We start from the raw sequence: 27,565 nt of genomic DNA on the forward strand, positions 1-27,565 counted from the left end.
GACAAAGATTCAGTTTCATGTGCACTGATGACCAATTGGTTTGTAAAGTAAGAAAAAAATTTTAACATTAGCATTGAACTACAATACATAAAATTGTATTAACTGCACATAATCCCTACGTGATACTCCCCATGACAGCAGTCAGATCCACGTTAGCATGACAAAAACATGTCACCTTCCATCTTCCATTGATACCGAAGGACAATTTGCAGAGACCTAACTGAAAGCCAAGTCTACATCTGTAAAATTGAAATCATAGAAAAGGTAGAGAGCCTATCAGAGAATGTAATTATACCAGGTTTAATCCAAAAACGCTGTACATAATGTGTTTAATTAATTTAGTTTTAATATACATAAAGATCACCAGAGATTCCACTGCTTTAGGTGAATATTCAGCAAAGAGGAAAGAAAACACTTGAACACTTTCCAAATAAATACGGAGGCATATTTTTGGGCCAGACAGAAAGCATGATGTGAAATGATTGTACAAAAAGATCAGATTATGAATACCAAAGTGAAGCCCAGTTAGGCAGAACCTAGTAATTCCATACTGGGCAAGATGGAAGTTGAAAAGATAGGAAAGAATGTCCTTAAAGAATCCTTTTATGAGTTTGGATTTCGAGGCCAACCAAAAAAAGGATGGAGAGGGAAATACTGAGTAACCTTGGTGTTCATCACCAGCAACAGAAGAAAGGTGCTTTTCACATAAAGATTTGTTCCAAACTGTGATACTGCCAAGGGCTTCTTGGATTTTATTCCCTAGAGAAAAATCAAACAACAAAAAAAACCCAAACAGGAGCGTGTAGTAGTTTACATCCCAGTAAAGCAATTTTGTATTTCAAAAGAGATTTCATACAATTTTTATGAGCCGAGTTATAGAATCATAGAATCATCTAGGGTGGAAAAGGCCTTTAAGATGATAAAGTCCAACCGTTAACCTGTCCACTACTAAACCATGTCTCTAAGTGTCACATCTACACATCTTTTAAGTACCTCCAGGGATGGTGACTCAACCACTTCCCTGCGCAGCCTTCTCCAGTGCTTGAATACATTCAAGCATTCAACATTCATCATATGAACTGAAAGTTCAGTTATACCACTGAACATGCAGATTGATAAAAAATTTAAAGCCTTGGTAAACCTTTCAAGTATAGGATGACAGCAGTATGATCAAATGATCAAACTGACCTAATTGACAAAACAGGTTATATAAAATGTTGCATTTCACTTAATCCAGGGCTTTAGCAGTGTTTGGGAATTTTGAAAGCCCTTTGCACAGCAAAATGGCCCACTGCTGAGTAAGGAATAGGACTAGATGTATGAACAGTAAGTCAGTTTCAAAACTGGATGAAGTAGTGGGCTCAAAGGGCTGCTTACAAAATCAGTGGCACAAAGTCCACCACTGGATACAGCCACTAGTGGTGTATGCTAGGGGTCAATACTGTTTAATAACTTCATTAATGACCTCGACAATGGGGCCCAGTGCACACCCTACATGTTTTCTGCTGATACAAAGCAGGAAGAAGTGCTTGACAGACCAGAAGGGTTTGCCGCCATCCAGAGGGACTCTGACAGGCTGGAGAAATGGGCTGACAGGAACTTCACAGAGTTCAAAAAAAAAAAGAGCAGAAAGCCCTCTGCCTGGGATGGAATAATCTCACGCACCAGGACAAGCTGGGGGCCCAAGACTGAGAACCAGCTGGCTGGGGAGCAGCTTGCCAGAAAAGCACCTGGAGGTGCTGAAAGCCTCCACATTGACTGTGAGGCAGCAAAGTGCTCTGGCACAAAGGAGGCCAACAGCTTCCTTGGGCTGCATCAGGAACAGACCTGCCAGCAGGCAGAGGGAGATGATCTTTCCCCTCTATTCAACACTGGTGACACCATGTCTGGAGTAATGGCTCCAGTCCTGCACTCCCTAGTACAAGACAGACATGGACATACTGAAGTGAGTCCAGATATGGGCAACAAACATCACTGGAACATCTGTCAAACAAGACGCTAAGAGCACTGTGATTTTTTTAGCCCATAGAAGAGAAAGCTCAGAGAGATCTTATCTATGTGTATAAATACCTGCAAAGCAAAGAAGATGGAGCCACACTATGCTCTGTGGTGCCTAGTGACAGGACAAAAGGCAATGGGCACAAACTGAAACACATGGAATTCCATTTAAACATAAAAAAAAAACACCTTTACTTTGAGAATAATTGAACATGGGAAAATGTTGTCAAGAGAGACTCCATACTTGCAGATATTCAAACCCAACTGGACATGATGCTCAGCTACCTGCTGTAGCTGCTCTGAGCAGGGGCGCTGGACTACATGATCTCCAGAGGTGCCCTCCAACCTCAGCTGCCCTGGATTAACTTGGTAAAGGCATCCAAGGTCTTTTCCAACAATGGAGAATACCCCCATAACTGTACATCTAACTTTACTAACAGTAAACCCTGTGCTAAATTTGCAAATATGTATGGGAGGCAGGGGAAGCCAAAAAGCCCTTCTTTTTGTAGGTGTACTACTACTGGTGTAGTAGGAATTGCTTACAGTATATGGAGTGATAATACAGTCTCAATAGCCAACCTCTTCCCTGAGAAGTATATGCACATGTGTGCACACAGGCACACACACAGTTTGTACTAACAGCTGCAAAGCTTCCTATTGCAGGGAGGAAATCATGTATTTCACAGTCTCTTTCCAGAGGCGAGTTGCTTGGTGGGATAATAAATTAATACGAATTTTGAGACTGATCAGAAGTCAGTTCTGAGACCAATTTTTGTTGTGCCAAATCACAAAAACATGGAGAATATCCTAGCCCCACCAAAAATGGGCTTTCTTCCAAGGAAAACTGTTTGGTTTTTCTCATGGAACAGTGTTGATGATGGAGCTGAAGTTATCCAAGTGGAAGCAGTCCTCCTGAAATCCCAGGCCCAAACCATGAAAGGCTCTGAAAGTCAGGATCAATGTCTCAAGCTCTGCAATTTTCAGAAGAAGCCACAAAGAGCAGATGGTATATAAGAGTCAGGATGCTCTTTTTGCAGCTGCTGCTACTGAACTGTGCTGCCTCATTCTGCACAAGTATGACTTTTATTGTGTCCCCAAAAATGGAAAGAAATGCTTTGACCGGATCATTTGTAAACTAACTAACAGGGGATCTTGCCAGCTGGATCTCTTCATTTGGAATTTATCACAACCTCCAATTTATTAGATGCCTGAAAAAGCAACACAGGAGTATTTGACTAATGATGATGCAGTTTACTACTCAAAAACTTCTTCAGAACATGAGAAAGAAGAGCTTTCCTTTACAAATGGGACATCTGAGATCCAAACAAAAGATATTCAAAGTCTCTTCAAAGTAGATGGGTTTAAGAAAAACAGTCTGTAACTCACAGGTTTAAGAAAAACAGTCTGTAACTCACAGTTGGTCAGTATTTAAACAGTGTAAATGAAGTAGATGTTCTCCTTTCAATGAAAATATACACGTTAGTTCCTGTGAGAAATGATAGCTCACTATCGTTCCCCCATTAATTACACTTAGTTTTCCATTGCTATGGCCCCTGTGAAACCACAAGATTCTATGCTTGGAACAATAACTGGAGTAACTGGAGGAAATCAGTCCTAGCCTTGGTAAAATACTGATTTCAGAAATAAATCCTTTTTCCATCTCTACATGCACAGTATCACATGTACTGGCAATAATGGGAAAGGAACAAATATGCTGCAAATTTTCTTCAGTAGTTTAAGGTCTGTTCTCTGTAGCAGAGAACAGGCACTTTCTTTCTCAAACTATAGAGTACCACGAGAAGGTATTTTAAAAATTAAAGCACATACCTGTTTCTATACATAGTGGGGGGGGGGAGGCGGGGGGGAACCTCAGTGAAATATAGTCTTTCATTCTTCATACAAATATAAAAGATCTTTGACATTGTATTTGGCACAGCAGAATACAGAACTTGGAGTGCCTTTACCAGGAACTGTCACCGTCAGGAAAGACGGGAGCCAAGACTTTTGGAGGAAAATGAAAATTTTTTTCTTCAGTATTCAAGAATAAATCCATCATCATAATGAAAAGGCGTGTTCTTCATCAGCCAACTCTTACATGTGAGAGTTCTGCAAGATTTCTTACTCATTTTTGCATGGCTTTGTGTTAGTATACACACACAAAGGCACATCATGGCTGTCAGCAACAGACTCGCACAATAGGGGAACACCTGAAAACTTGAAGCTATCTTTAATCAAGGTTATTCTGTGGTAAATTTGAGATTTATTTTAGCTTTCCTGGTACCTGAAAACAAGGGCATTTGGAAGACTTGGGTCATTGTAAGTGGTCTTATTATCTATGCGAATAATGTTTTCCACCCAAAATGGAATCTCAGTAGTAGTCAGGAGGCTTTAAAATCAAATCCTACATTTGACATATTAGAAGAAATTACAAATTCCATAATGCATAATATTATTTTTCTAATGTATCACTGGCCTATAATGAGAAACAATCTATTATATAGATTTTGCATTCAATCCTTTTGTCAAAAACTACATAGCACATCAAAAGTTAATAGCACTGGGGAATTCAGTGATTAATATGAAAACAAATGGTATATTACAAATTTTCTTTTGTTCTTCATTCACAATGATGAAACTGCTAGGATTTAACCTTTAAGGGTTAAAGAGTTTAATCAATGTCAATGTCTGATCTTCTGAAGGCATAAAGAACAGTCTGTCTAGCGATACCCAACAGAACATCACTTTGTCAAGCCACAAAGCGCCCAAAAGCTTGTCAAGTAAGTTACCAGAAACCTCTTTGTGGTTAGAACTCAGCTCTTTCCTGCTTGACCTATTATTTGATATTTGACCACTTGGTTGCAAGACACTTGCTCTTTCCAGCTGAAATGTCACTGGGGCATCTTGTCAGCTCCCCGACATCTCGGCCTGACATACAATTTTACTTTTGTGTGCTACAAGGCAGAAAATGCAGGGCAATGGCCTTGCTTTAAATTCTGTCAGCATCAAAGATGGGCGTCACTCTTGGGTCCTACCAACAACAACAAAAAAGGAGTCTATTTGAAGGTCAAAACAGCCATTACTTTAAAGTCTTTCAGCTTAAACTAAATATATTGCCTGCAACACTGGTTTGGGAACTGTCCTTATAAAGTACATAAACATATCATCAGAAATCCTCCCTGCACAATTGTTCTTCCTTCTTATGAAATGCAGACTTGATAAAAGGGTGAGCTTTCAGCGCCTGCAGGGACCAGATTCAGCAGTTAACTTAACTTGTTCAAATAGGCAAGTGGTATCATGTAGCTTTACAAGGAGCAACCTGACCTTCTCACATTGACCAGCAGTGACATTATTGTGCAGGAAGAGAAGCAGTCACATCATTTCTGTTTTGCACAACCTGCTTAAAGTTTGCAACTAAATGCTTGTCTTCAGTTGAGCTGACAAGAGAAAAGAGGGGGCTCAGTGAACCATGGCAGGGCTGCCATGAAATGACAGGAATCATTGGCATACATTTCAAATAGCTCTCTCAATCCTATTAAAGTATTGCAGTCCTGCTTTAAAATAGACAAGTATGAAACAACTTTGATAGATAGAGACTAAAATGGCTTATTGATTTATTTTTTTTAAGACTGAGGAAAATTACCCAAAATGTGTCATTCTTTAACATTTAAAAATACACTACATAAAAAATGAACAACTGCAGTAAATAAAAGTTTAAAAATAACTGTTTCGGTATGCAAAGAGTAAGAAGTGTAGAAATGTGAACATATGAATGCACACTTTCATAAAACCACAAAATTAACGTCAAAAAATACATACACTGAACTACATTTCAAAGGTAGCAACAAAATTGCTCTTTAATTGCATCACTTTACATTAATGCAATTTTTTCCTTTTAAAAGATTATTGATACAAAGAATCTGAAGATCCATTTTCCATTGTTCTTTTAGGAGTGGATGTGACATTCAGGCTGAAGGAATAGACTGAAGACTGAGAACTGGCTCTATTGTGTATAAAACTGTAGGATGTGTCAGGTTCAGCTTGCAATGCCAAAAATCTGGGATACAGCTCTGGTCAGGCTGAATTCTTAGCTTGAAGCCATGGTGATGTTTGAACTCCCTCTTGATTCCTAGAGTAAAATAAAGTAAAAATAAAAACCAAAACAATAAAGAATCTACATTTGCTTTCACAAAGGTATGCTTATGAAGTATTTGCATGTGTTTTCTTGTTTCAAACACTTTTTTAAATATATATATATATAAAAAAAAAATCTTTAATAAGCAGGACCAAAGGACATTAGCTAGAGCAGGGGTCCTCAAACCTTCTAACCAGGGGGCCGGCGCGTGGATGAAGTGGCTGGCAGCCATCTGCGGCTGCTTGGTTTCCCCCCCCAACCCCTGGCAGGGGGGGGGCGCGGGGGGGTCTGTAAATAGCGGGGGCTGGATCGAGGACCCTGGGAGGCCGTATCTGGCCCGTGGGCCGTAGTTTGAGGACCCCTGAGCTAGAGTATTAGCTAGTATTCTGCACTAGTAAGTGTTAGGACACAACAGCCTGCTTAAATTTAAGTACTACAAATACTTACAGAAAACTTTTACCCATTACCATTTCTAGGGTGTGTTTTTTTAATCAAGTAAACAAATATTCTACAGTCTCCCTGTCACTGTTATTAGGAAAAATATGCCATGCCAACCATGGAAGGTATTCATTACTTTTAAATACACTTTACCATCAATTGAAATCAAACACTTACTACTCTTCAAATGTTAGCCTGTTAGAAGATGATCAGGGAATACACACTGGATGTACGTTGATGGGGAAGCATGATTCATATTTCAGTGAGTCTCAGCATTCAGTCAAACAGTTATAAAGGTTAGACCAGTTAAAACTCAATGTTAAAGAACTGCCAGCATTAAAACTGTGCATCCTACTTTGAAAGATTATGGATAATATCAATATATCAGCATTAATAATTTTTAAATGCTAAATAAATACACTCTCTATTCCCTTAAATATCCATAATAATAAACAAACTTAAGAAAACACAATGCCATGTTGCTCTTCTGCCCTTTACCAAGGTATTTTACTCAATGCACTATATAGCTGTGGAAATAACATTCAATTATTTCATCAGGTCACAAAATATGCGACTACTTCACATGCAAAGCTTAATTACAGAAAGAAGTTAAGATACTGAAAGACTGTTACGGTATATTTGAGTTCAGCATTTCAGGAAGAGTATACATGCATATATAAACACACACACATACACAGAAATGCATGTACACAGAGGCACAGATTCCAATATACATACTCATCCAGAGACAGGCAGAAGGGTGTGTGTATTTTAACAAATCCTGACTCAATCATATATATAAAGACACATTCATGAAAGATTCCCCTTTCCTTTGTTACTACTGCTGGAGAAAAATCAATGGTTGCCTCTAACACCTACTTCAACAGTTCCCTTTGATATAGACTCTTTTGATTTCCTGATTCACCACAAGCCATACTGCAGCTACTGTAAACAGCCAGGTTATGTTAGACCTTCATTAAAAACCCATACAGCAGCAAATTTAGATGACTGCTTCAAGTAGGTAGTTAACATGCGGTAGTGCCTTGAGTTTTTCTTATCTATGGTGGTGATGAGGATGGGATAACCAGCAGAGCTAGCAAGTATGATCTGTAACACTCTAGGCTTTCAGTCCTTCTGGGTTCAACGCTACACAGAAACGAAACCACTAAAAAGCCAAGGCACAGACAAGATTTACTGCAGTTGTATCAGCACATCTGATATAAAATCTCAGTGGAGGTATCCACCTGTTACACCAATTAACAGTTTGTTATTTGTACACTTTAATCAGCTGACCATACAGTCAAATTTCTAAAAGAAAGTAATACATAAAAGGATATTAGGACAATACTGAAACATTCAATTAACTTGTGATGTTCTAAAGACCCTCTGTGTGTGTAAAAAAAATGAAATCTATAAGATATCAGCTATAAATAGGTTTCACAACTGATTGAAGACAAATTTAAACGTATTGGTTTGTACTGCTTTCAACATCTCAATCAGCGTATCACAATGAGTAAAAATCGTATGCTGCAATTACACTCTCAAATTACTCTTTTTCCAGACATAGGTTTTTTTATGAAGAATATGGCATATTCTAGTAAGGAGATTAGAAATCAAATTTCCTTTGAGAGTTGCAAAAAAAAAAAGTGTGAAACTTAATGATTGGCAGCAAGTCAATAGACTATGTTCAGTAAAAGCTTCACTGTTGGGGGAAAAAAAGCTCTGTTTTCGTTATCCAGATCCTGTGTTGTACTTCTTATGAAGAACACAATATTGTTTTCATTGAATAGAAGGGAAATTGGATCTAACAGCAATTTGACTGATGTAAAAAAAATAATCTTGGCTGTTACTCGTAAGAACTGTTTTGATCCAATATCATTATAGACATTCATGATTATTAAGAAAATAGGATTCTATACAGTAGAAGAAAAAATACTCAGAACTGTTACAACACTCATTGTTTGAACACATACCTATATGCAGGAGTTTTAAAGGCAGTTATAATTTCCACAACAGACCTCTTTCAACATTATTGTATTTTACATTATGATTCATATTTCAATGAATAATATTGTACATTATTGTACCTTTCTAAAACATGTAGTAAACTGACAAACTCAAATGACTATGCCAGAGCTGTGATTATAATCCATCATATAAATATGCATTTAGGTAATTTTTAAAAGAGGAATTATGTATCTTAAATAAGGTGTGTGTTCAGTTAAATCTTAAGCATAGCACTTTTATTTACCCACTAAGCCGTAAATGATTCCATCTAAACTGTTACACTTCATCAGGTAAATAGATATTTAGGTCACAATATGTCTAGCAAAAATATGCTTTCAAAATATTTATGTAATATAGTAATTGTTCATGTCCTACGGTCATTTTTCAAAGTTTGATAGCCTAACTTTATAAAACATGTTTTCCCAAAGACCTGAATATGAAAGGTTAGCCTATATTATGGAATAATTGCTTTCTAAACTATAGGTAACACAAGCAGTTTTTTAGTATTAGACATGGAAAAAGATTTCTAAAACAATTCTTCCCTACATTTTTTCTTCTGTGAGTAACCTATGATCACATTTAGGATCTAGTTTACAGGTTGTCTCATGATACATGAGCTATGTTACCAAAGTTAAAACTGATTTATAGTGGATTGCTTCATTATGTATGATATTGTCAGGAAATATAACACCAACATGTATTATATCCTTATATAAATTTTTATTGCAATGTCAGCCTACTCAAAAGCATCGTGTTGTGATCAAAGACACACCATTTTGTTTTTATATACCAATGCTTGTGGAATAATATGCACAGTTAGACACCTGGAATTAGAAGACTATGCATGTGTTACAACAGTGGTGCAAACAGATAACTACATAAAGAAATCCACTGCTAAAAGTATATTGTTTGTCTTCGGTTGTAGAAATAAAATCTATAACCAGAGCTGAAGCCACAAATCAGTCAGAACGGTTTCAGCCCTCAAAGCCTAAACAAGGATGATTTTACTGAACCACAATTTTCACTATAATACCACACTACAACTTCTCAGTTGCTCTCCACTATTTATATGTTACAACAATAACTCCTTCCCATTTTGGGATTTCCCACTACTAATTTTAGTTACTTTAAACTACTTTCCAATATTCAGTTTCAAAATTCAGCAGCCCAAACTTCCCTTCCGCTTTCTTATGACATGTAACATTCTATATTATAAAAAAAAATAAATATCACAATAAGTCGTAAGGTTTTTGTGAGTTATGGCTTCTGGGTTGTTAATAACAAGCTTGCATATATGGCTTTGACTGAGGTAAGAAAGTAATGAAACTGCTTAGAATCAGAACAGAATATGATGAAGGAATGAAATAAAAGGGCAGAAAGAACAATACTGAAGTTACAACATAATACAAAGACAGTTATGGGGGTTTCCTGTGTGACGATGCAGATGCAGTAATGAGTTCAGTGTTACATCTCAAGGTAAATTAAAGACAATTTTGTTGAACTACAAGGCCAAAGTGTGATCTGGAAATCACCAGGTTACAGGATACTTAGTTGCAAGAGGATGCCTGACAGCAAACAGAAGTGCAGAGAGACAAGCAAGCTATAGTTTCTTCCATATTATAGCAACATCTAAAATCCCTGGAAAGGCTGTAGCACAAGCCCTCAAGAGTAGGAAGAAATGTAGGGTAAGTACAGACACTCTGAGCAATGGGGAGAAAATGAGAGATGATCAATGTATTTCTCCACAATTGACTTCTAATACTGATTCTTCTCACCCCAATTCTGGAACATACATATACATAGTAATACAGTATACAGCAAATCAAATGGCCAATAATGCTCTTTTCACCTTCTCCCTGCTACATGCTGTCACTGTAGCTTGCATCATTTCACTGCAGCAACAGCAATTCCAGGAAAAGAAACAACCACTATCTTGGATTGCATCACCTATGTGAAAAACTGTTTCCCTATAAAGATGCACATTTTCAGCTGATGCAAAACTTTCTTTTCAGACTACTATTTCCAACACTCAGTTGCCTTTTGCCAGACAATGCCAATGGGCTTCCAGTATAGTTCTCATTCTGTTGCTGTTAAAAGTAGCTCCAAGAGCTATTTCTCGCTCTCGGTGAAGTAAGTAAAACATCAGACTGATTGAAAATGGTAGAAGCTGGTGCTTAAAATGGAAAGCATTACTAGTGGGTGTCAGTGCAATACAGTGCTAGTTAATAAACTTTTTCAAAGCAGGAATGGCCAAAACTGGAAAGTTTGCTTCCCATATCAATGATTTTGCAATTCTGTATGCTGAGGCAGTAGGACTAAACTGGTGCTCCGACACAAAGTAGGAAAACGGTAACATTCAGTATAAATTTTAATTGTCAGCACTTCTGCCTGGATTTTGCAAACAATTTGCTATCAAGAATAATTCAGTGGGCTGCCAACTCATTATATATTAAGTCAGAAAGGTAGGCACACTACATACTTTGGGTGCTGCTAGCCAACAATACTAATGGCTTTTTTCTTTATCAAAGAATTCCTTCTTCCACTTTCACGATTTTTTAAACAAACATGAGCCTGAAGAAACTGGAAATAATTTTTTTCCCATTTTTATAATGCTTTAGCATTTAATGCATTTAGTGAAATCACACTCTAGAGGCTCAATTAAAAGCAATTAAAAGAAAGATTTCATAATACTGTAATTGTTTTTCTAAAAGAAAATCCTGTTTTATTCAAACATACTTAAACATAGCATGCCTGAAGAACGCATGGGATTGGATGGATGATCACATCACAGGAACACCTTATCTTTGTTTTGCCGGCTTAAAGACAGTTTGTTTTTGCATTGCTAATTTTGACGATTGCCAAATATTCTGGCCAAAATCCACCATACAGTCTATATAGAAAGTTCTTCTTCCAGATGCTTCATCGGAATACACACCGAAGTGCCCCCTTTTCAGGTCAAATTCTCTGCACTACACTATTAATACAAAAACATTAGGCAAACTATGTAATGCACTGTTTTCATGGTTAAATGCTTAGTTTGTATTGATTTCAATCCAGGTTTCCAAATTCTGTAGTACTTTTTGCCCATACTGTCTATCAGTGTCTTCCCACTTTCTCAAGAATGGAAGCAACTTCTAATATTATTTTTAAATTGAGTAGCTAACCCAAATGGCTATTGGTTTATCTTGTGCTGCATGTTGCAAACAACATTGAAAGGTACACTGCACTCTTACTAAACTGTTGTGACACCTTTCCATGCTTTGAACCAGTGTATAAGACTGTTGCTATCTTTAACTGATTCTCCTCTTGCTTCCAAGAAAGCCTTTTCTGCTATGTGAGTTCTCACACAGCTTTTCATTGCCTCGGATCAGTATTTCTCTCTCTCCCACAGTTCCCTTTCAGCTTTTCACTTCTTTCTAGCAAGAAGGGGAGAAGGGGACTACAACCAGAGACGAAAACACTCACGACACCATGCTGAGGTACAAGCAGCTCACAAAGTAGTCCTCCCCACTTAGCCTTTTCTTCTGCCAGTGCTAGTGGGAAAACAGTCCCTATCCAACTAGTTAAAGTGTCAAACTTCATATTCTCTTGAGAAATGCATTCAGTCGTCAGCTGAATTCCTAGACAGTGTGACTGTCTGACGTAAGCCTTCAAAGTTTCGTCTTAGTTGGATGTATACTGCTGCTCTAGCAGAAAAAGGGAAAAAAGTATATTTACATTCATTTTGCCAAACATTAGCATCTTCTGTCCAATCATTTAAATGCAGAAGTGTTGGGAGAAAACAGCTTAGAGAACAAGGGTTGACACATACAGTGTGAAATCTTAAGGTGCTTGAATGCAATGAGGGAGAAAGTGAGACAGAACCACATTCCATCTCCCTAACTGTGCTATAGTCCACATGAACTTTGTGACAGGTCTCTGTCTCTCAGCCACACTTCACTAGCTTCTGCTGACATTCAGCTGTCAGACAGCAACCCTTTACCATGCCCCTAACATGCTCTACAGCTTCACCCAATTAACTCGCTTTCACTTGACATTGCAGCAAAAAGCTTCATAATAGGTGGTCAAGGTGCATGGTGTCTGCTTGCCCTCTAACTGCTCACGCGCAGCAAAACGCTTAGCTACCCTCCTTTTTGTCTGTTTGCTCTGAACTGCTGCAGCTACAATTTAGGCATTCTGCTACTAAACAGGACAGCAGACCTTTGACAGTGGTGCATTAATCTATATTTTAGCAAAGACTAATTTTAATGCAGAATCCTAGCGCTAATCATAAACATTTTGACAAAAAAGAAATTACACTGATTCAGTAAAATACTTCAAGCACTTTATAATTAATCAAGATGTACTGTACCAGCAATATGGATATAAGGGGTTAAAGAGGGAAAAAGTGATTATTTCTAATACTAATGTTTAACAACAGAAAGGAGAAAGGTCTAGAAACAATGAAAGTGTCTTTATGATTCAGCTTTCCTGCACTAAAAAAAAATCTTTATGCATTCAGAAGATTAATTTTTGCTATGCATTTCTGCCAAATATGCAATATTTTTGAGGAATAATCTTCAGAAATATAAATCTATGTAGCTAACAAAACAAATGAACTGCTAAAAAATTGAAATCAACATTTTAGAATTCTCCTGATAGCTTATATAAAAAGGAGAACAAACATGGAACTCACTGTTATGTTGCAGAGAGATGCCTTAAGAATACTCCCATTTGCTCACTACTCCTCTCAAGTATTTTTGTAATAAATATGTGGAGTCAGTCAGAAAAGACCCTTAAAAATGCAATATGCAGTAAGTACTGATGATGTTGAAGCACTCTTTGCTGAAGGGGCACGCTGTAAACCAAGGGTGGAACAGTCTGGATGAGCACTAGTGTCTTGACAGTGAAATTAGGAGAGCTGCTGTAGCAAGTGCTTTCTGGTGGTCTTACGGGTTTCAACTACCACAACTCCAGCAAGGCAAGACTCAAAAGAATATCCATGAAGCAATTCCAGATTCAGGTGTTTGCAAAACTACAGCAATTTCAGATAGGCTGTGTAACCTATTTGTTTCCCAGTATATCCATAGGGACAAGTCCCCTTGAAGATCTCTCTAAAAATATTGAAAGGGCATTTTTTCACACAAAAAATCTGATTGTCAGAAAGAGAAGCAGACATCCAGTAGAAAGTGGAAGCTCAAGAGATGCCATATGCATGAAGGAAGGAAAAAAAAAAAAGGAAATCTATTGACTGAGGTGTAAAGCAGACACCTCTCTTGACACGAATTTAGAGCAAGGACATAGAACAAACTTATCTTTAGGAAAGGTAGTGAAAAGGAGGAAGTCATAAGGACTTGGAGCTCGCACATCTCTGGCAGAGGTTGCTGATGAAAAAATAGGCAGTTTTGCAGCAATGAAGAAAAAAAAAATGTAGCTAACATCCCACTTAGATTTCAAGTAGGAAAATGGTATTACTCAGAATTAAAATAAGGTGCGAGGGACACACAAGGCATTTTAGTGGAGAATATTATTGTAAATCTCTCCAAAAACCTTTATATGAGCAAAATGTGATTCAGTCCACTTGGCCATGAGGATATAATCCAGTGTTGTCCATATTCCTGACGTGAGAAGGGAAATGCTAATCTTATGAACTACAGCCTTTAGCATCCCCTAACAGCAGATTGATGTTAGTTCTTAGGAGATACCAGAATTTGGATCATAAACTGGATACAGACATGGTTTATGCAACCTATCTGAAAAACAGATTGTAATCTGTTATCCAAAATACAAACACTTCCATGCTGAGTAAGAACATCTGCATTTGCATTAGGCTACAGGCTAATCTAAATCTCAGTTCATCTGAATACCTGTATTAAACTGAGTAGCCTCTTAAAAAGATCCTCTAATGATGGAGAAAAAAATGACTGACTTACACCACATGCTTACAAGTGAACTATTACTGCTGTCGACTTAACTTTCTCAAAATTAATGTTTATTATTAAAATCATCAATGTATGAGCAGGACAAAGAGTTTCACCCTTTTAGCACTGGCCAATGAAGTGTAGATTTTCTGGGTTGTCCACTACAGATGTGTATCCTGCTACCTCCCAGCCACAATTCTGATAAGGACTTCATCCCCCTCCCCCATAAACTAGCCTAGAGAAAGATTCACCAGGAAGGGGTACCTTTGGCTCCCTGTAGGTTTTGGATAGTTTTCAAACTTTTGTTTGCTTATCCAAACCAAGCACTTTAATGTTAATTCTTCCCCAGTAAAACTCAATTGAAATAAATTCAGGAGGGAATTATTCTTTCTCCCACAAATACCATGCAATATCTGAAGCAGTGTATATTCAATAGAGTTCTAAAGAGTAGTTCTAAAACAGTAATGGTCAGGGAAAACAGTTGGCTTTCTGGCAGTATTGCTTATAAAACATCAGTTGATATCTGAAGAGCCTAAAAAAGAATTTTAAAGCTCAGTTTCAGTTGATGGCTAACATGTAGGTCTTTTGTAAATGTAAGATCCAAATTACACTAACTGGGCAAGGAATCAAGCTTATCAGTTATAAACAACTTGAGTGTGGGTGAGCTAGGTTTACTGTCTCTATTGGTTTTGGCCAAATTTATATATACAATTATATTTCAGACTGGAATTAAATTTAAAAAAAATCTAGTAATTACTTCAACAGAACTTTTTATACTTACTAGATTCCTGAGCACAATCAGCCTCTAAGAACTGCTCTTAGCTTAGGTATTAGATCATCATTTTCTGTGAGGCTGAACATACAGTTTGAGTGAGTCCACTAGGCAAATGGAATTAATATTTCCTGCACATAAATCATATTTTATATGAATCAACATTTAAAAAAACTCTAATGGAATTTTATCCTTTTGTGTATATATATGCCAAATGTGTGTTCTGAAAGCACGGAAAAGTTAAAACAAAAACAAAACCCAAATAAAACAGAACCATCATCATCACATACAATGCTACAAACTTTCATCAGGCACATAGAATTTTTATCAGAAGAGTCATGAACATAAAATGAGACTTGGAGAGAGGTTTCTTCAGCTTTTTGGTTTGTGAAGCAAGAAAGCTGTAACACAACTTTAAAAAACTGTTTTACACGGGGATGTTTCAGTAATTTGGTGTTCTTTCTATTTGGTGGCCCGTGTACCAGAATGGTAGCTTAAACTCCTTTATTCAGAGTGTCTGGTCAGAACATGCTCTTCTAAAAAAAAATCTTACATTTAAAGGGTAGTAGACATCAGTAAGTTATTAAATGAAACTAGAAATTCCTAAAGCAATAGGATGTTTCAACATGCACAAATTAAAACAAAACTGGATGACTTTAAGCATCAGGAAGCTTTGCAAAGTCCTGGTTAAGTTATGATACATGCTCAGGCTCCCAAAAGAGTGCAATGCATTTAGTAGACCCTGTGAAAAAAAACTGGATGTCACACAGCATCTGAAAACTAACAGGTCCCTGACCATAAGTGTATAACCACAAGCTGATCCTTTTGTTATCGTATCCTTGGTAGTCAACAAAAGCTGAGAAATTAGTGACTTATTTCATCATTGTGGCTCTGGCCTCCAAGAGCTTGCTTTGTCAAATATAGGTGCCTGCAACACCTATATAGGACAAAAGGCTTTGAAAATATTGATGAACATACAAATTTAAGACAAGCAAGTATTGCAATGTCAGATTTATGGTGACATTTATTGAGTGAACTATGGGTTTATGGGCCAATTTCAGTTAAGGGCCAGATCCAAAAGTGTGGCATCTTAAAGCAATGTGGCTTTAAAGGTTTCATGGTTCCCTCTTTAAAAAGCTGTAGGAATTGAAGCAGTTACACCATCTGAAATGGATGAAATAGAATCATTGCATCGTTACAATATCACTTTGCTTTCCTAATATCATCACCTGCAGCAAACTCTGCTGGTGATTACCATACTATTCTTGCCAATATTTGTAGTAAATTTTATTACTTATGGTGCATTTTAAAGATAACCTACCTTACACACACACACACACACAAAAAAAAAAAGTTCTTCCTTTCCAAAACATAGTATTTTGAAACAAGCCAACAAAAAAATCCAAATTCTTGTAAAATGCAAAGGGAAAGATATAGTTCAAGAAGCACACTGGTTTCTTCATCTCTTTCTTTAACTGAATCACTACACAAACGGAAGATAACAGAAGTTATTTGAAAAATCAAGATTCTTGTCATGATAATACCCTTTTAGCTGACAATGAAGCTCTTTACCCTACTGTGTACTCATTTAACATTTTTAAAATTTGTTCAGGTACTAGTTTATTCAACCAGCCAAACTGCTTCAGGGAGCCCAGTCTCTTGCAGAAAATAGGTCCTTACTATGATCAACTGGAAAACCTGTGCCTTCACTACATAATGTGGGTTTCACAGACTTCCACAAAAAGGTTTTACATGCAATTTAAAAACAACAACAATAAATAAATATATAGGGTAAATATTAAGCAGTGTGACTTAAATATGTAAAACCCAATAAAAATAAACATTAAGATGTAACTTGCTGAATGTAAGCCCTTAAATCATGTCAGCGTTACAGGAATAAAATTATGAGTTAAGAACAGTGTTATGCTTCATGCCTTAACTCTGAATTTCCTGTCTTTTTATCTCTGCAAGTCATACTCTCTAATATATTTTAAAGGGCTCTTTTGTTTTTTTCATTTCTCACATTAACTTTTATGCTTAAAGTACAAAATGCAAGCAACCAGGCAACAGAAGTAGGCACACACATATTCCTACAAAAACATGTTACTCTACTGCAAAAATGTCACAGAAAAGAACATAAATATTTGGGTGGGGTTTTTTTCCCCCAGTTGAAAAGGACGCAAACATGCACAATTGTAGCAGAAGGCAGGGAAAAAGAGCAACCAGCAGAAAAACAACCGGACTTACAAATTCCAGAAAGGTACAAAGTAAAGGAGACTTTCTTCATTGCCCTCACTGTCTCCCTTTGGCCTGCAGAGACCTGCTCCTCCTCGCACTGGACTAGGGAGGTCCACTTTCCTGCGGAGGAGAGTCTGCCCAATGGCGGCACTGAATTCCCAGGTGGTGGGGCACTGGCCACCTCTGATGACCAGACATCAGAGGGACGTCTGCCATCCAGAGGAAAACATAAAGCTCTAGCATGAGATTTTGCTTGACAAACATGTAAAAGTCCATTTTCTGAGGGGAATACTTACTTCCCCACTCTTTTATATGTAGTTTCACCCTCAAACAGATACTCCAGGCCCAACCCAGTTAAATATCAGCATAAATTTCTTCCCCCCCCCCCCCCCCCTTTTTTTTTTTCAATAGGTGCATGTAGCATTATCAATGCTACATTATAAGTGGGGGCATGCTGCACACGTATGCATTTCTAAGGCAGGTTGGAAAAAAGGCAGACTCCTGGGAACACTGCCCCAGGTCTCACTCTCTGTTCTTGCCTGCGGATGGGGCAGAGGGCTGGTGGTACCAAGTACAAGAAACACCACAAAAGACCACAAAAACCCTTCCACCTATTATCTCAACCAATTGAATTGCAACTCACAGGCAGCATCCACACATCTCACACTATTTATCAAAGCTAATGCCTGAAGATCAGCACTGAATTTTCTCATTATCAGTGCTTTACAGACTTCACTTGATACACAAAACCAAACAGGTGTCAGAGCAAGAAAATAATTGTTCACAACAGTATACCTTCTAGGATCTAAATTTAAAATACCGAGAAGGTACCAGGAAGATGACAATCTGGATTGCACGGATTCATTTGCCATTTAAGTATCTGAGCTGTACTCATTCAGGCACAGCTATGCTTTAATCCCCTCCAAAAAATTCTCAGTGAATTCTCAGTCTCAGAACAAACAGACATTCCCTTTATGTTTAACCCACAGTTTAACAGAGAATAATAGAAGCTTCCCAGCTCTCTTTCTTGAAATAACTTCTTCAAAAGGAAGGAGGAAGCACCTTCTGGCCTGTGTAAAAGTCCTTGAGTCTGGAAAGAAGTGAATTTGTCTGCCTTTGTAGAGAATATTTCTTTTCTTCTATAAAGCCAGTAAAATTGTGTCCTTGGCTCTGTTCTTCTGTGAAAACTTTTTCCCAGGGTTAAATGTCCTGGTCTATAATACCCAGTGCTCAAAATTACAGCCTGTCTAGCACTCCCAGTACTTTCATTTCTACTGCAGCATTAGCAGCATAAATAATAATACACAAAAGTTCCTTTTAATTTGATGTGCTGAAAAATGTCACTTTGAGAGGTGTGGAAAGAAGGCAAAAGAAACAGGGGTGTGTGGAAAACAGGAAAGAAACATGGCTGCTGAGTAAAACTCATTGCATATTACCAGTGACACACGTTTTAAAAGACTGCTGTAAAGACCTCGAATAAGGAAAACGGCATCACATGGCCACCTCCTGACTCATGGTTGCCCTCCACAGCAACTGTACCCTTTTCGAACCATTCAGCTGCAGAAAGCCCCAGGTACTAATTTGCAATGAAATGAAAGACTAGCTCATTCCTGTATCTCTCCTTCAAAAACTGGACACAATGAAGTGTTGGCATTCACTTCCTTTTTCCCTGTTAACCTGCTGCAAGCAGAGAATGAATGCACGATGATTTTTTTTACAGAGCAAACTTGAACTTACACTTCAGACTTGTCTCCTTATCCAAATCATCAGTTTCTCTAAATCAATTTCCAAGGGGCTTCTCTGGGAGTTACAATTGTTGCACTGGCCTGAGCACTTCAGGATAAGAGACAAATCGAGCTTCTAGATTCAAGCGTCTTGTTTTCAGCCCTGGGAACTGAGGACCCTTGTTTGTGAGCTAGTAGTTCCAGTACCTCACTAGAAACACATTTCTAATGCCATAGAAATGCAAACCATGAAGGAAAAAAAGGAAAGGAGATTACCTTCCTGAAAACATGACCCTCCTTTTTTGCAACTCAGCCAATGACTTGAAAGATTTGTTTTGTGCTTAACATTGGAACAAACCTGCGGTCATTTAGGAACTTCATGGTTTCCATTAAACCGCCCAGCATGGACATTTGGAATTTCATGGCAACTGTGAAGCGAGAGTGTAGATCTTGCTTTTCCAAAGCACCAGCCTCTGCCGAGAGCTAACACCCACACACATTCACTCACATTCCTTAGCCAATTCATGTCATTAAGGAGACTTTAAGAACAGACAAAACAAAGAAGAAAAAAAAAACACAACCAAAAAACCAAACCAACCCCACTTAAACCTCCTTCTTAAACACTTGAAAGCAAAATACTACAAGTGGAAATGTAATGTTCAAATGCAGTGAAGGCATTGTGTCCATCTACAGTATTTACAGCATTAACTCTGCAACTTCACTGAAAAGCTGGTATTGGAAACCACCTAATTACCCAAACATTTACCTCTCTGCAGGTGTAAATACATGGGCCTAATAAGCCTTCCCACTGTGAAAGCAGTTACTTAAATTATATTGAAATATTAAAAACTATTTAATGAGCTTTTTTCCCCTAAAGTAAATTGAGTGTGTGCCTTAACCTGCTTCAGGCAAAGGAAGTTTCAAACATATTGGTTTTGAAACTAGCCATTATTTCCCATGTTGCAAAAACGGTGATTTTATTTCCCAACAGCAAATGAAACTGTCAGGAAAATTTAGATGCAATAAAATTGGGTGGTTAAACCAACATGCTGGATTTGGAATAAAACTGAATTAAAGGAATTAAAATTAAACATTATGTCAGTCAAACTTTATAAAAGCTGTTTGAAAGGGGGGGAGCAGGGGATGTTGGGTTTTGTTTCTGTTTTGCAGAAGTTAGGTTTTGGACTTGGTGAAGTCCACCCATAACTACCCATTTTATGTCCATCAACTGTGTCACATTTGAAATTTGCGCAATGAAAAATATTTTGCATAAAATGTGTTGCTTCTGGCAACATTTCTGCCTAAATAAAAAGTTGTCAGGCAGTGTGTGACTTTAGTGGTACAGAGTTTTAAAATGGTGGCTTCAGTCCAAGGCTAGCTAATAACGGCTGACATGCACTGGAATCTTGAGGCCTAAATCAACATTGTTTTCACAGCTGTAATTAAGCCACCTAATCAGAAGCACATTTTGACGGGACAGTTTCTGGAAGCCAGACATTACAATTTCTTATGCCTGGAGCGCAGTGGCTCATGAGAGGTCCTCATTTAATTTCAGGTTTAAAAAAAAAAAAAAAAAAAAAAAAGCTGTAAAATGAAAAGACTATAAAAAAAAGCAGTGTACGGCTGTTGAAATGAAGCAGGCCTATGTGTTCATGCCTTGACCAACACTGCATCCCACCCTCCTTCGGCTCTCTGCCGAGTCCCCAGCTCTCAAGTGGCAGCTGCACACAGTGAGATTAAGGGCTTCTGCCAAAGTCAACAGATGAGCTGGTCTGAACTGGCTCTCTGTGTGTTCTGACTGTAAATTGTGCTGGTGATGATTAGAGAACTCTAACACAGGATGTCGACTCTTAAAACTGTCCAGAGAAAATAATTTTTTTTTTAAGTTCAGGAAATTTTTTTAGACTTCTTTTGTGGCTTGGTACATAGTGTTGTGTCTATAACTTTCAGATGATCCAAACATGAATTCGCACAAATTAAGTAACTATATTATTTTAAAAATACACTGTTACTTGCTCACAGCAAGATCCTTCATTTGGAGATGTTTACATAGCAGTGCTGCTGCTGAATGCAATTCTCTAACTAGTACGCTCTAGCAGTCTTGTGCTTCTACCACCTGCTAGTGGAATATACTCCTTAAAGTTCAGACTATCAACTATTTCTGTTGTGTGACTATCACTTCAGGACACTGTCATATGTGAAACGGCTAAATTGTCTTGCTCTTTTTCTGTAGTACAGCTACATTAGTAACTTTAACATAAACTTTCAACCCCAGAGGCCATTGTAAAACTATCAATATGAAGGCACCAGTCACTGGGGTCTGATTACATTTAGTTCTGCACTGTAATTACATATGGATTATATTAACTGAACCTTTTGCCTTATAGGCAACATTTTAATCAAATTAGTTTAATTTGCAAATATGTTACAATAGTCTGACAAGTTAAAAGTTCACATAACTAGAATATTGAGTATCCAAAAATTTTTGCATAGAAAAAGAAGTATTCTTTACAAAATAGCAAATTTGTTGTTGGATTACTGTAACTGTATTTTAACACCTTGCTTTAAATTACATGAGTTTTATAATATTGGTTTCATATTATATTTTTTTTTATTGGTACTACATAAAAAACAAATAGTTTAAATTACATGATTTATACAGCTTGGTTACAACTATTACTCATGTAAGCAATACCATGTAACATGGTGAGCATTTATACTAGGATACCTGCATTCCTTGGCTATGCAGTAAGGTTGGCAAGTGGTGCCCAATTACTTAAAATCAGGTAAGAAATGCAAATATTTCAGTAAACAAATAGCTTCCAGAAGGTATTATTGCCTTGTGGATTCATCCTGATGGAGACTTCAAGATTACTAGGCATTATGAACACAGTTTTCTATTTTTGCCTGTACTGGTATTTCCACTCTTTCACATCTATTACCCATCTCAATAGTTGGGAAATTCTCCTTGTGGGCCTGTCAGATTTTTCTTTACTTACTATCACTTCAAGAACATCCATATGTTCACAGTAAATAAACCACACACTGGTAGCTAATAGCACTGTGTGAAAGTTACAATTATTTGAGGTCTGTATCTTACTGAATTCTGTCCTAGACTATTTCCAAAGAAACACTGCAAGACAGAGGGTAACAACAAAAATAATAAGCGTGGTAATTTTTTTGCAAGGCAAATTAAGAACTAGTATCTCCAAATCTTTCATAAAACCAGTTCAATTCCAAATCTTTCAAAAATATTTTCAGTTCAACTGTGCATCAGGCTAGCATGAAGTAGTGGAAAAGTCAAGCAGTTTTTATCCAGGACCTTTCTGCTTCTTGCAACATCTGGGAAGAATTCCCCCAGCTACATCAGTCATTCCACGTCCTAACACAAGAGATATGGCTCCAGCTCATGAAAGAATCTGACATTTAACACGACAACGATGCAGTGAGTGTCTTTCTCCTATGCGGCAAGTGAAAAGGCAAACAGCTTTTTTTTTCTTTCTCTCCAGTTCTGTCCTCATAATTCTAAATGTAAGACATTGCACCCCTACCTGATGCAGGGCTCAGCCTTGAAACACAGACTGAACTGGTGAGAAGGAAATGGGGTGTGGGGCAAAGACATGTAAATCCACTGCCCTGACCAGCCTAGCTAAGTAGGAAGAAACTGTCAGTGGTGTATTTAACTGGTAACTTCGAGTTTAAAATATTTCTTTTCTTTCTCCCCCTCATGAACAGCATTCAAGTAGATCATGAGAACTGATAGCTGACTGCTCTGAGTAGGAAGAAAAGTGTACATTTTGCTTAACGCAGTTCTTTAACACGAAAATATGAGAACATACATCAATTCCTAGGTTCTCAACAGTAAGTATGGATTTTTCTCACATAAGATCATTCTACCTGCTTCTCTCTCCTTACCAAAACCTACAATTCCTGTATTTTCAGTACTTTAAGTGGTATCAGTAGCCATTTTCAGACAAAGGACAGACACAGCCACAACCGTGAGGGGAAAAAAAGTAAGGATGATGCAAAGCCACATAAAGCAATGACTGATTTCCCCTTCAACCCTCATTAGAAGAAGCCTCCAAAGGCAACAGTTGTTTTCATGGTTAGTTGGAAAACTCTGATCTTACAGACCTTCACTTTACCCCTCTCACCCATCTGAAACTCACCTTCTCCTTTTTTTCAGTCAAGTTACCCCTCTGGCCCCCCAAATTTCCATTTCTCCAGTGCATACAAAAGAAGCCTTTCTCTCTTCATCATCTTTAAAAATGACTGTATTTTCCCCTTCATTTTCCACTCTCCTCTGGTTCTGAAGAAAGCAGAAAAAGGAAGGAATATCACCAGATCAGCTGCACATTCAGGATCAGAGAAACAACTGACCACTTCCAATATAACAGTAGCTTCTTTTGTTTACTGAAACTGATACCAGAATATTTTAAATTTTTAAAATTCTGACAGCAGTACTGGTATTGGGCACAAAATCTCCAGGCCGAAAGCTGTGAAAACACAAACACTTTCTAGAGAAATTTTGAAATTAACTTAATTGTCAGTTCCTTTCACATGTGTCAGGTCACACTGGAAAACACAGTGTCACTGCACCTACTCCTCAGCACACTGTGCCTGCAGCAATGAACTCCCTGGCAGTACAGACACAATGAGTTCATATGCTTGCCAGATGACTGGTATGACGCTACTTGCTGCCCCACAGCACCTACAGAGTCACTGCTTATGACTATACCACTGCACAGCACAGCACTTAAAAGCTCTCAGTACAAAGCCTACTTGTGAGTGCAACTCTGAATGAAAGTGCAAGTATAATAATAAACTAATGTATCTGAAAAAGAATTAGAATAGATCTAAGCAGCAGAATCCAGTAGCGTTAAAGTAACTGGCAAGTGTTCATTTAATAGGAAACCCTGAAGCACAGTCCAGTTCTAAATATTGCTGAACAAGAAATAAACAGGAAAAAAGAAATACAAGAACATTTTAGCTGATACCTTCTCTGCTTAATACAGATCATGTGTACAGTTAGCTACTACCAGTGAAGTACTTCTACGAAACCTTCTCCTAAGCACATTAAGCATTGCTAAGGAAAAATCTTAAGAAGGCATAAAGGCAGAGACACGTAAAGGGAAACAACAGTTTCTTAAATTTCATGGAGAAAATGGCAGTGCTAGTCCAGTACTGAGTTCAGTGCTCAGTGAAATAATTTTTCATCTGATTTCACACTAAAGGTTGACTGCTGCCTTCTTGGTTCCTCTTCTGGCAACCTACATCCTTACTGTCAGGACTACATATGGCCATATGATGGACATCTGAGCTGAACTCTTACTACTATTAGCTCTACCTTTTATAAATACAACCCTTAATGTGTGGATGCAACAAGTTATGGAGGACACAACTCTCGATGTGGTACTTGCAATTCAGGGAAAGTAAATTTAAAAAAACAAGGAAATGGACAGAAGAGAAACTTATGGTTGCAGAGAAAGACTATTACAAATTATTAATGATTTGGTAACAGAAATAAAAGAAAAATACGTTTTAGAAATGTAAGGGAAAATTCAGAAGCATTTGGTAAAGAAAAAAAAACCCAGGAGAAATTAAAAACAAACAAACAAACCAAACAACAAAACCAACAGAAAAGAGATACAGGAATAGGGAACAACAGAAGAGAAAAAAAAAAAAAAAAAAAAAGAAGGGCTAGGTAGAAAACCAATAATCTGTATTTCAGCCGTACTGAATTTTAAAGAGCTGCAAGAATGAAAAAATGCACAGGGCCTTTCTCTGCACAGGGGAAGAATCAGAGACAAGTACGACACACAGATAGCTGGACACAGATGAAAAGTACAGAGACATTCTGCTATTGACTCCCTTTCGCCCTACGCAATAATTCTCTTCTCTGTAGGCAGTGTTCCCAGCATTCATCTCACCTCTGTCCATCATAATCATATGCCTTCCTGTTCCTCTCTGTTGGCATTAGCATGAGCACACACAGCAATCTCAGAATCTAAACACTATTGACTAAAAGGAAAGTGGTTGGACTAGAAGCAGACTGGAGGATGGAGATGTCAATTCAGAGTCTTAGATAAAAGATGAGGATCACTGATGTTGCCTTATGGCATCAGGGTTTTTAAAATTATCAGCAAAACCCAAAGCAGCAAAAGAGGAAAAACGGTGGTGTGAATAGAAAGAAAGGCAAAATAGCAAATTTCAGTACAAAAAGTTAAATTAGGAAAGCAATATTTTGTGAACATGGAAAAGATCAATACTGATGAATGGCCCAAACTTCGATGTGATGGACAGTTTTGAGGGTAAGAATTTTATGCAACCAGACAAGACATCAAGAGACAGCCACAACACACTGAGATAAAACCCAGCCTTATAAGGTAAGAGTCCACCCATGGCATACATTTGAAATCTATGTTTCAGCACTGAGCAATAGGTTACTGTTCTAGGAACACAAGCATGCATCATATGAAGACCTGCAATTAATACAGTCCAGGTGCTGTATTTGTCTCCTACATGAAAAGTTTTGCCTGCAATATTACTAAAACTGGATATGTGATTGAACATAGTGGATTGCAACCAACAGTGTGTACAATTCTGAAATCAAATAGATGCTCAAGAAAAATCATTATGCCCTTCCATTTAAAATAATCAAGCAAAAAAAATCTTCTTTAATAAAGAAAGGAATTCAGTGCAAAATTTATTCCTCAAAATCAGAAGAGAACAGTATTGGCTGAATGTAAGTCACTCTGCAAAGCTGTGATGCTTGAAGTTATGAAGTGTTTAAGGCCAGGTAGATGGGGCTTTAAGCAAGCTGGTCTAGTGGAAGGGGGGGTGGAACTAGATGATCTTGAAGGTCCCTACCAACCCAAACCCTCCTATGATTCTACGACTAAAAGTCATGCTTGATGCAACCTTTGCAAATCTTAAAAACAAGCTCTAAAAAAAAAAATACTACAAAACATACCATAAACACTTAGCTTTTTTCAAGGAAACTTGAGAATCTATCATTCTGATTTTTTTACCTTTACATTAGAATTTTAAATCACCTTCTATTAATGCTTATCTTAGGTTCAAATTAAACAGCATCTCAAGATAGAACTATTCTCCCCAGAGGGTTGTACATAAGGGCCAACAGATCATACTACAATGCAAAAAGCATCATCTTTACATTGATACTGTAGACAGACACAAATTTCTTTAAAAGCACTGCATATAATCACTGACATCGGAAAGCTGGGTGGGCAAGGTGTTTGTTTTCACTGTAACATATCAAGACACTGAGTCATAGCCCATCATAGACAGGACTAGCATAATCTTTGCTAAAAGCCCTCTCAAGCCAAATGAAAGCCAACCTTGCTGCAGCAAGTTTGGCAGACATCCTAATACTCAGTACACAAGTGGTCACCTTGATTTAAACAACAAAACAAAAAAAAAAACGGGCAAAGGAGCAATGCAATTTCACTGGGCACAGGCTCAGCAGGATGCATGTAAACCCAGCAGAAAACATAAAGAAAGCTGGTTGGAGGAGAAAAGAAGCTGTTTCAGTGAAGCAATTTTATTTAGTTTCTTAGAAAAGTGATGCAGGCACCAATAAAAAAAAGCTTTCACTCAACAATCTCAAGATCCTCAAACTGAAATTCTGCACTGATTAGTGTATTTCCCATTGTGCTCATCCAATTTAGAAGCAGCATAAGAAATTAACACAATTCTGTTGGTAACAACCAAAGCCACAGCCACAGCCTTTGAATATACATTTGCTGATGTGTTCATGTCATTTGCATTAGTGATGGCTTTTTTCTTACAGATCTTCTGTTTCAAAAAGAGAACAAACCACCCCATTATTTTTATGGTCCTTTGCTTCACAAGAATAAAAGAGAAAGCAGGAAGGAGAGGAGAAAGAGCAAAATTAAAAAAAAACCCAAACTCCAATGATTTCTCCTTTATCTAATGTAGAAAAGTTAAGAAAGGTGGAGAAGAAATACATGAAGCGTATGCAAGTTGCACAGTTCACAGTGTCTCATTCTAGATGGCTGCATATTTATGACAGTTTACATGTCTGGCCTCCTGCCTGTGTGACACAAGTACATCTGCAATCAGTAATCCCCCAGAGAGAGACCTCAGATCTGAAGAATCACCTTGTTAGCGTTAAACAAGCCAAAGTACCTTTGCAGGGAACAACATTTTAGACAAGACAACCTTGTAACTTTAGTGAGAAATATTATTCACAATCACTAAAAAAAAAAATAAAAAATAACCACATCTCCTAATAAACATTTCGTTTATATGCACAGTTGACATTCTGGTTTAACCTGGTGCTGTATCTTTAAATGGTTAAATTCTTCAGGTC

General features: G+C 37.6%; 1 protein-coding gene across 1 annotated transcript in view; it reads right to left on the minus strand.

The window, feature by feature from the left end:
• Positions 1-5,821: 5,821 nt before the first annotated feature.
• CCDC171 (coiled-coil domain containing 171) overlaps positions 5,822-27,565 on the minus strand; it is a 149,081-nt gene continuing 127,337 nt past the window's right edge. The window contains 3 exon segments of the mRNA XM_055790981.1: positions 5,822-6,047; positions 6,050-6,110; positions 19,819-19,847. Coding sequence (XP_055646956.1) covers positions 5,899-6,047; positions 6,050-6,110; positions 19,819-19,847 — 239 coding nt within the window. The 3' untranslated portion in view covers positions 5,822-5,898.

This window comes from Falco peregrinus, chromosome Z (assembly GCF_023634155.1).
Source record: "Falco peregrinus isolate bFalPer1 chromosome Z, bFalPer1.pri, whole genome shotgun sequence".
Taxonomy (NCBI): domain Eukaryota; kingdom Metazoa; phylum Chordata; class Aves; order Falconiformes; family Falconidae; genus Falco; species Falco peregrinus.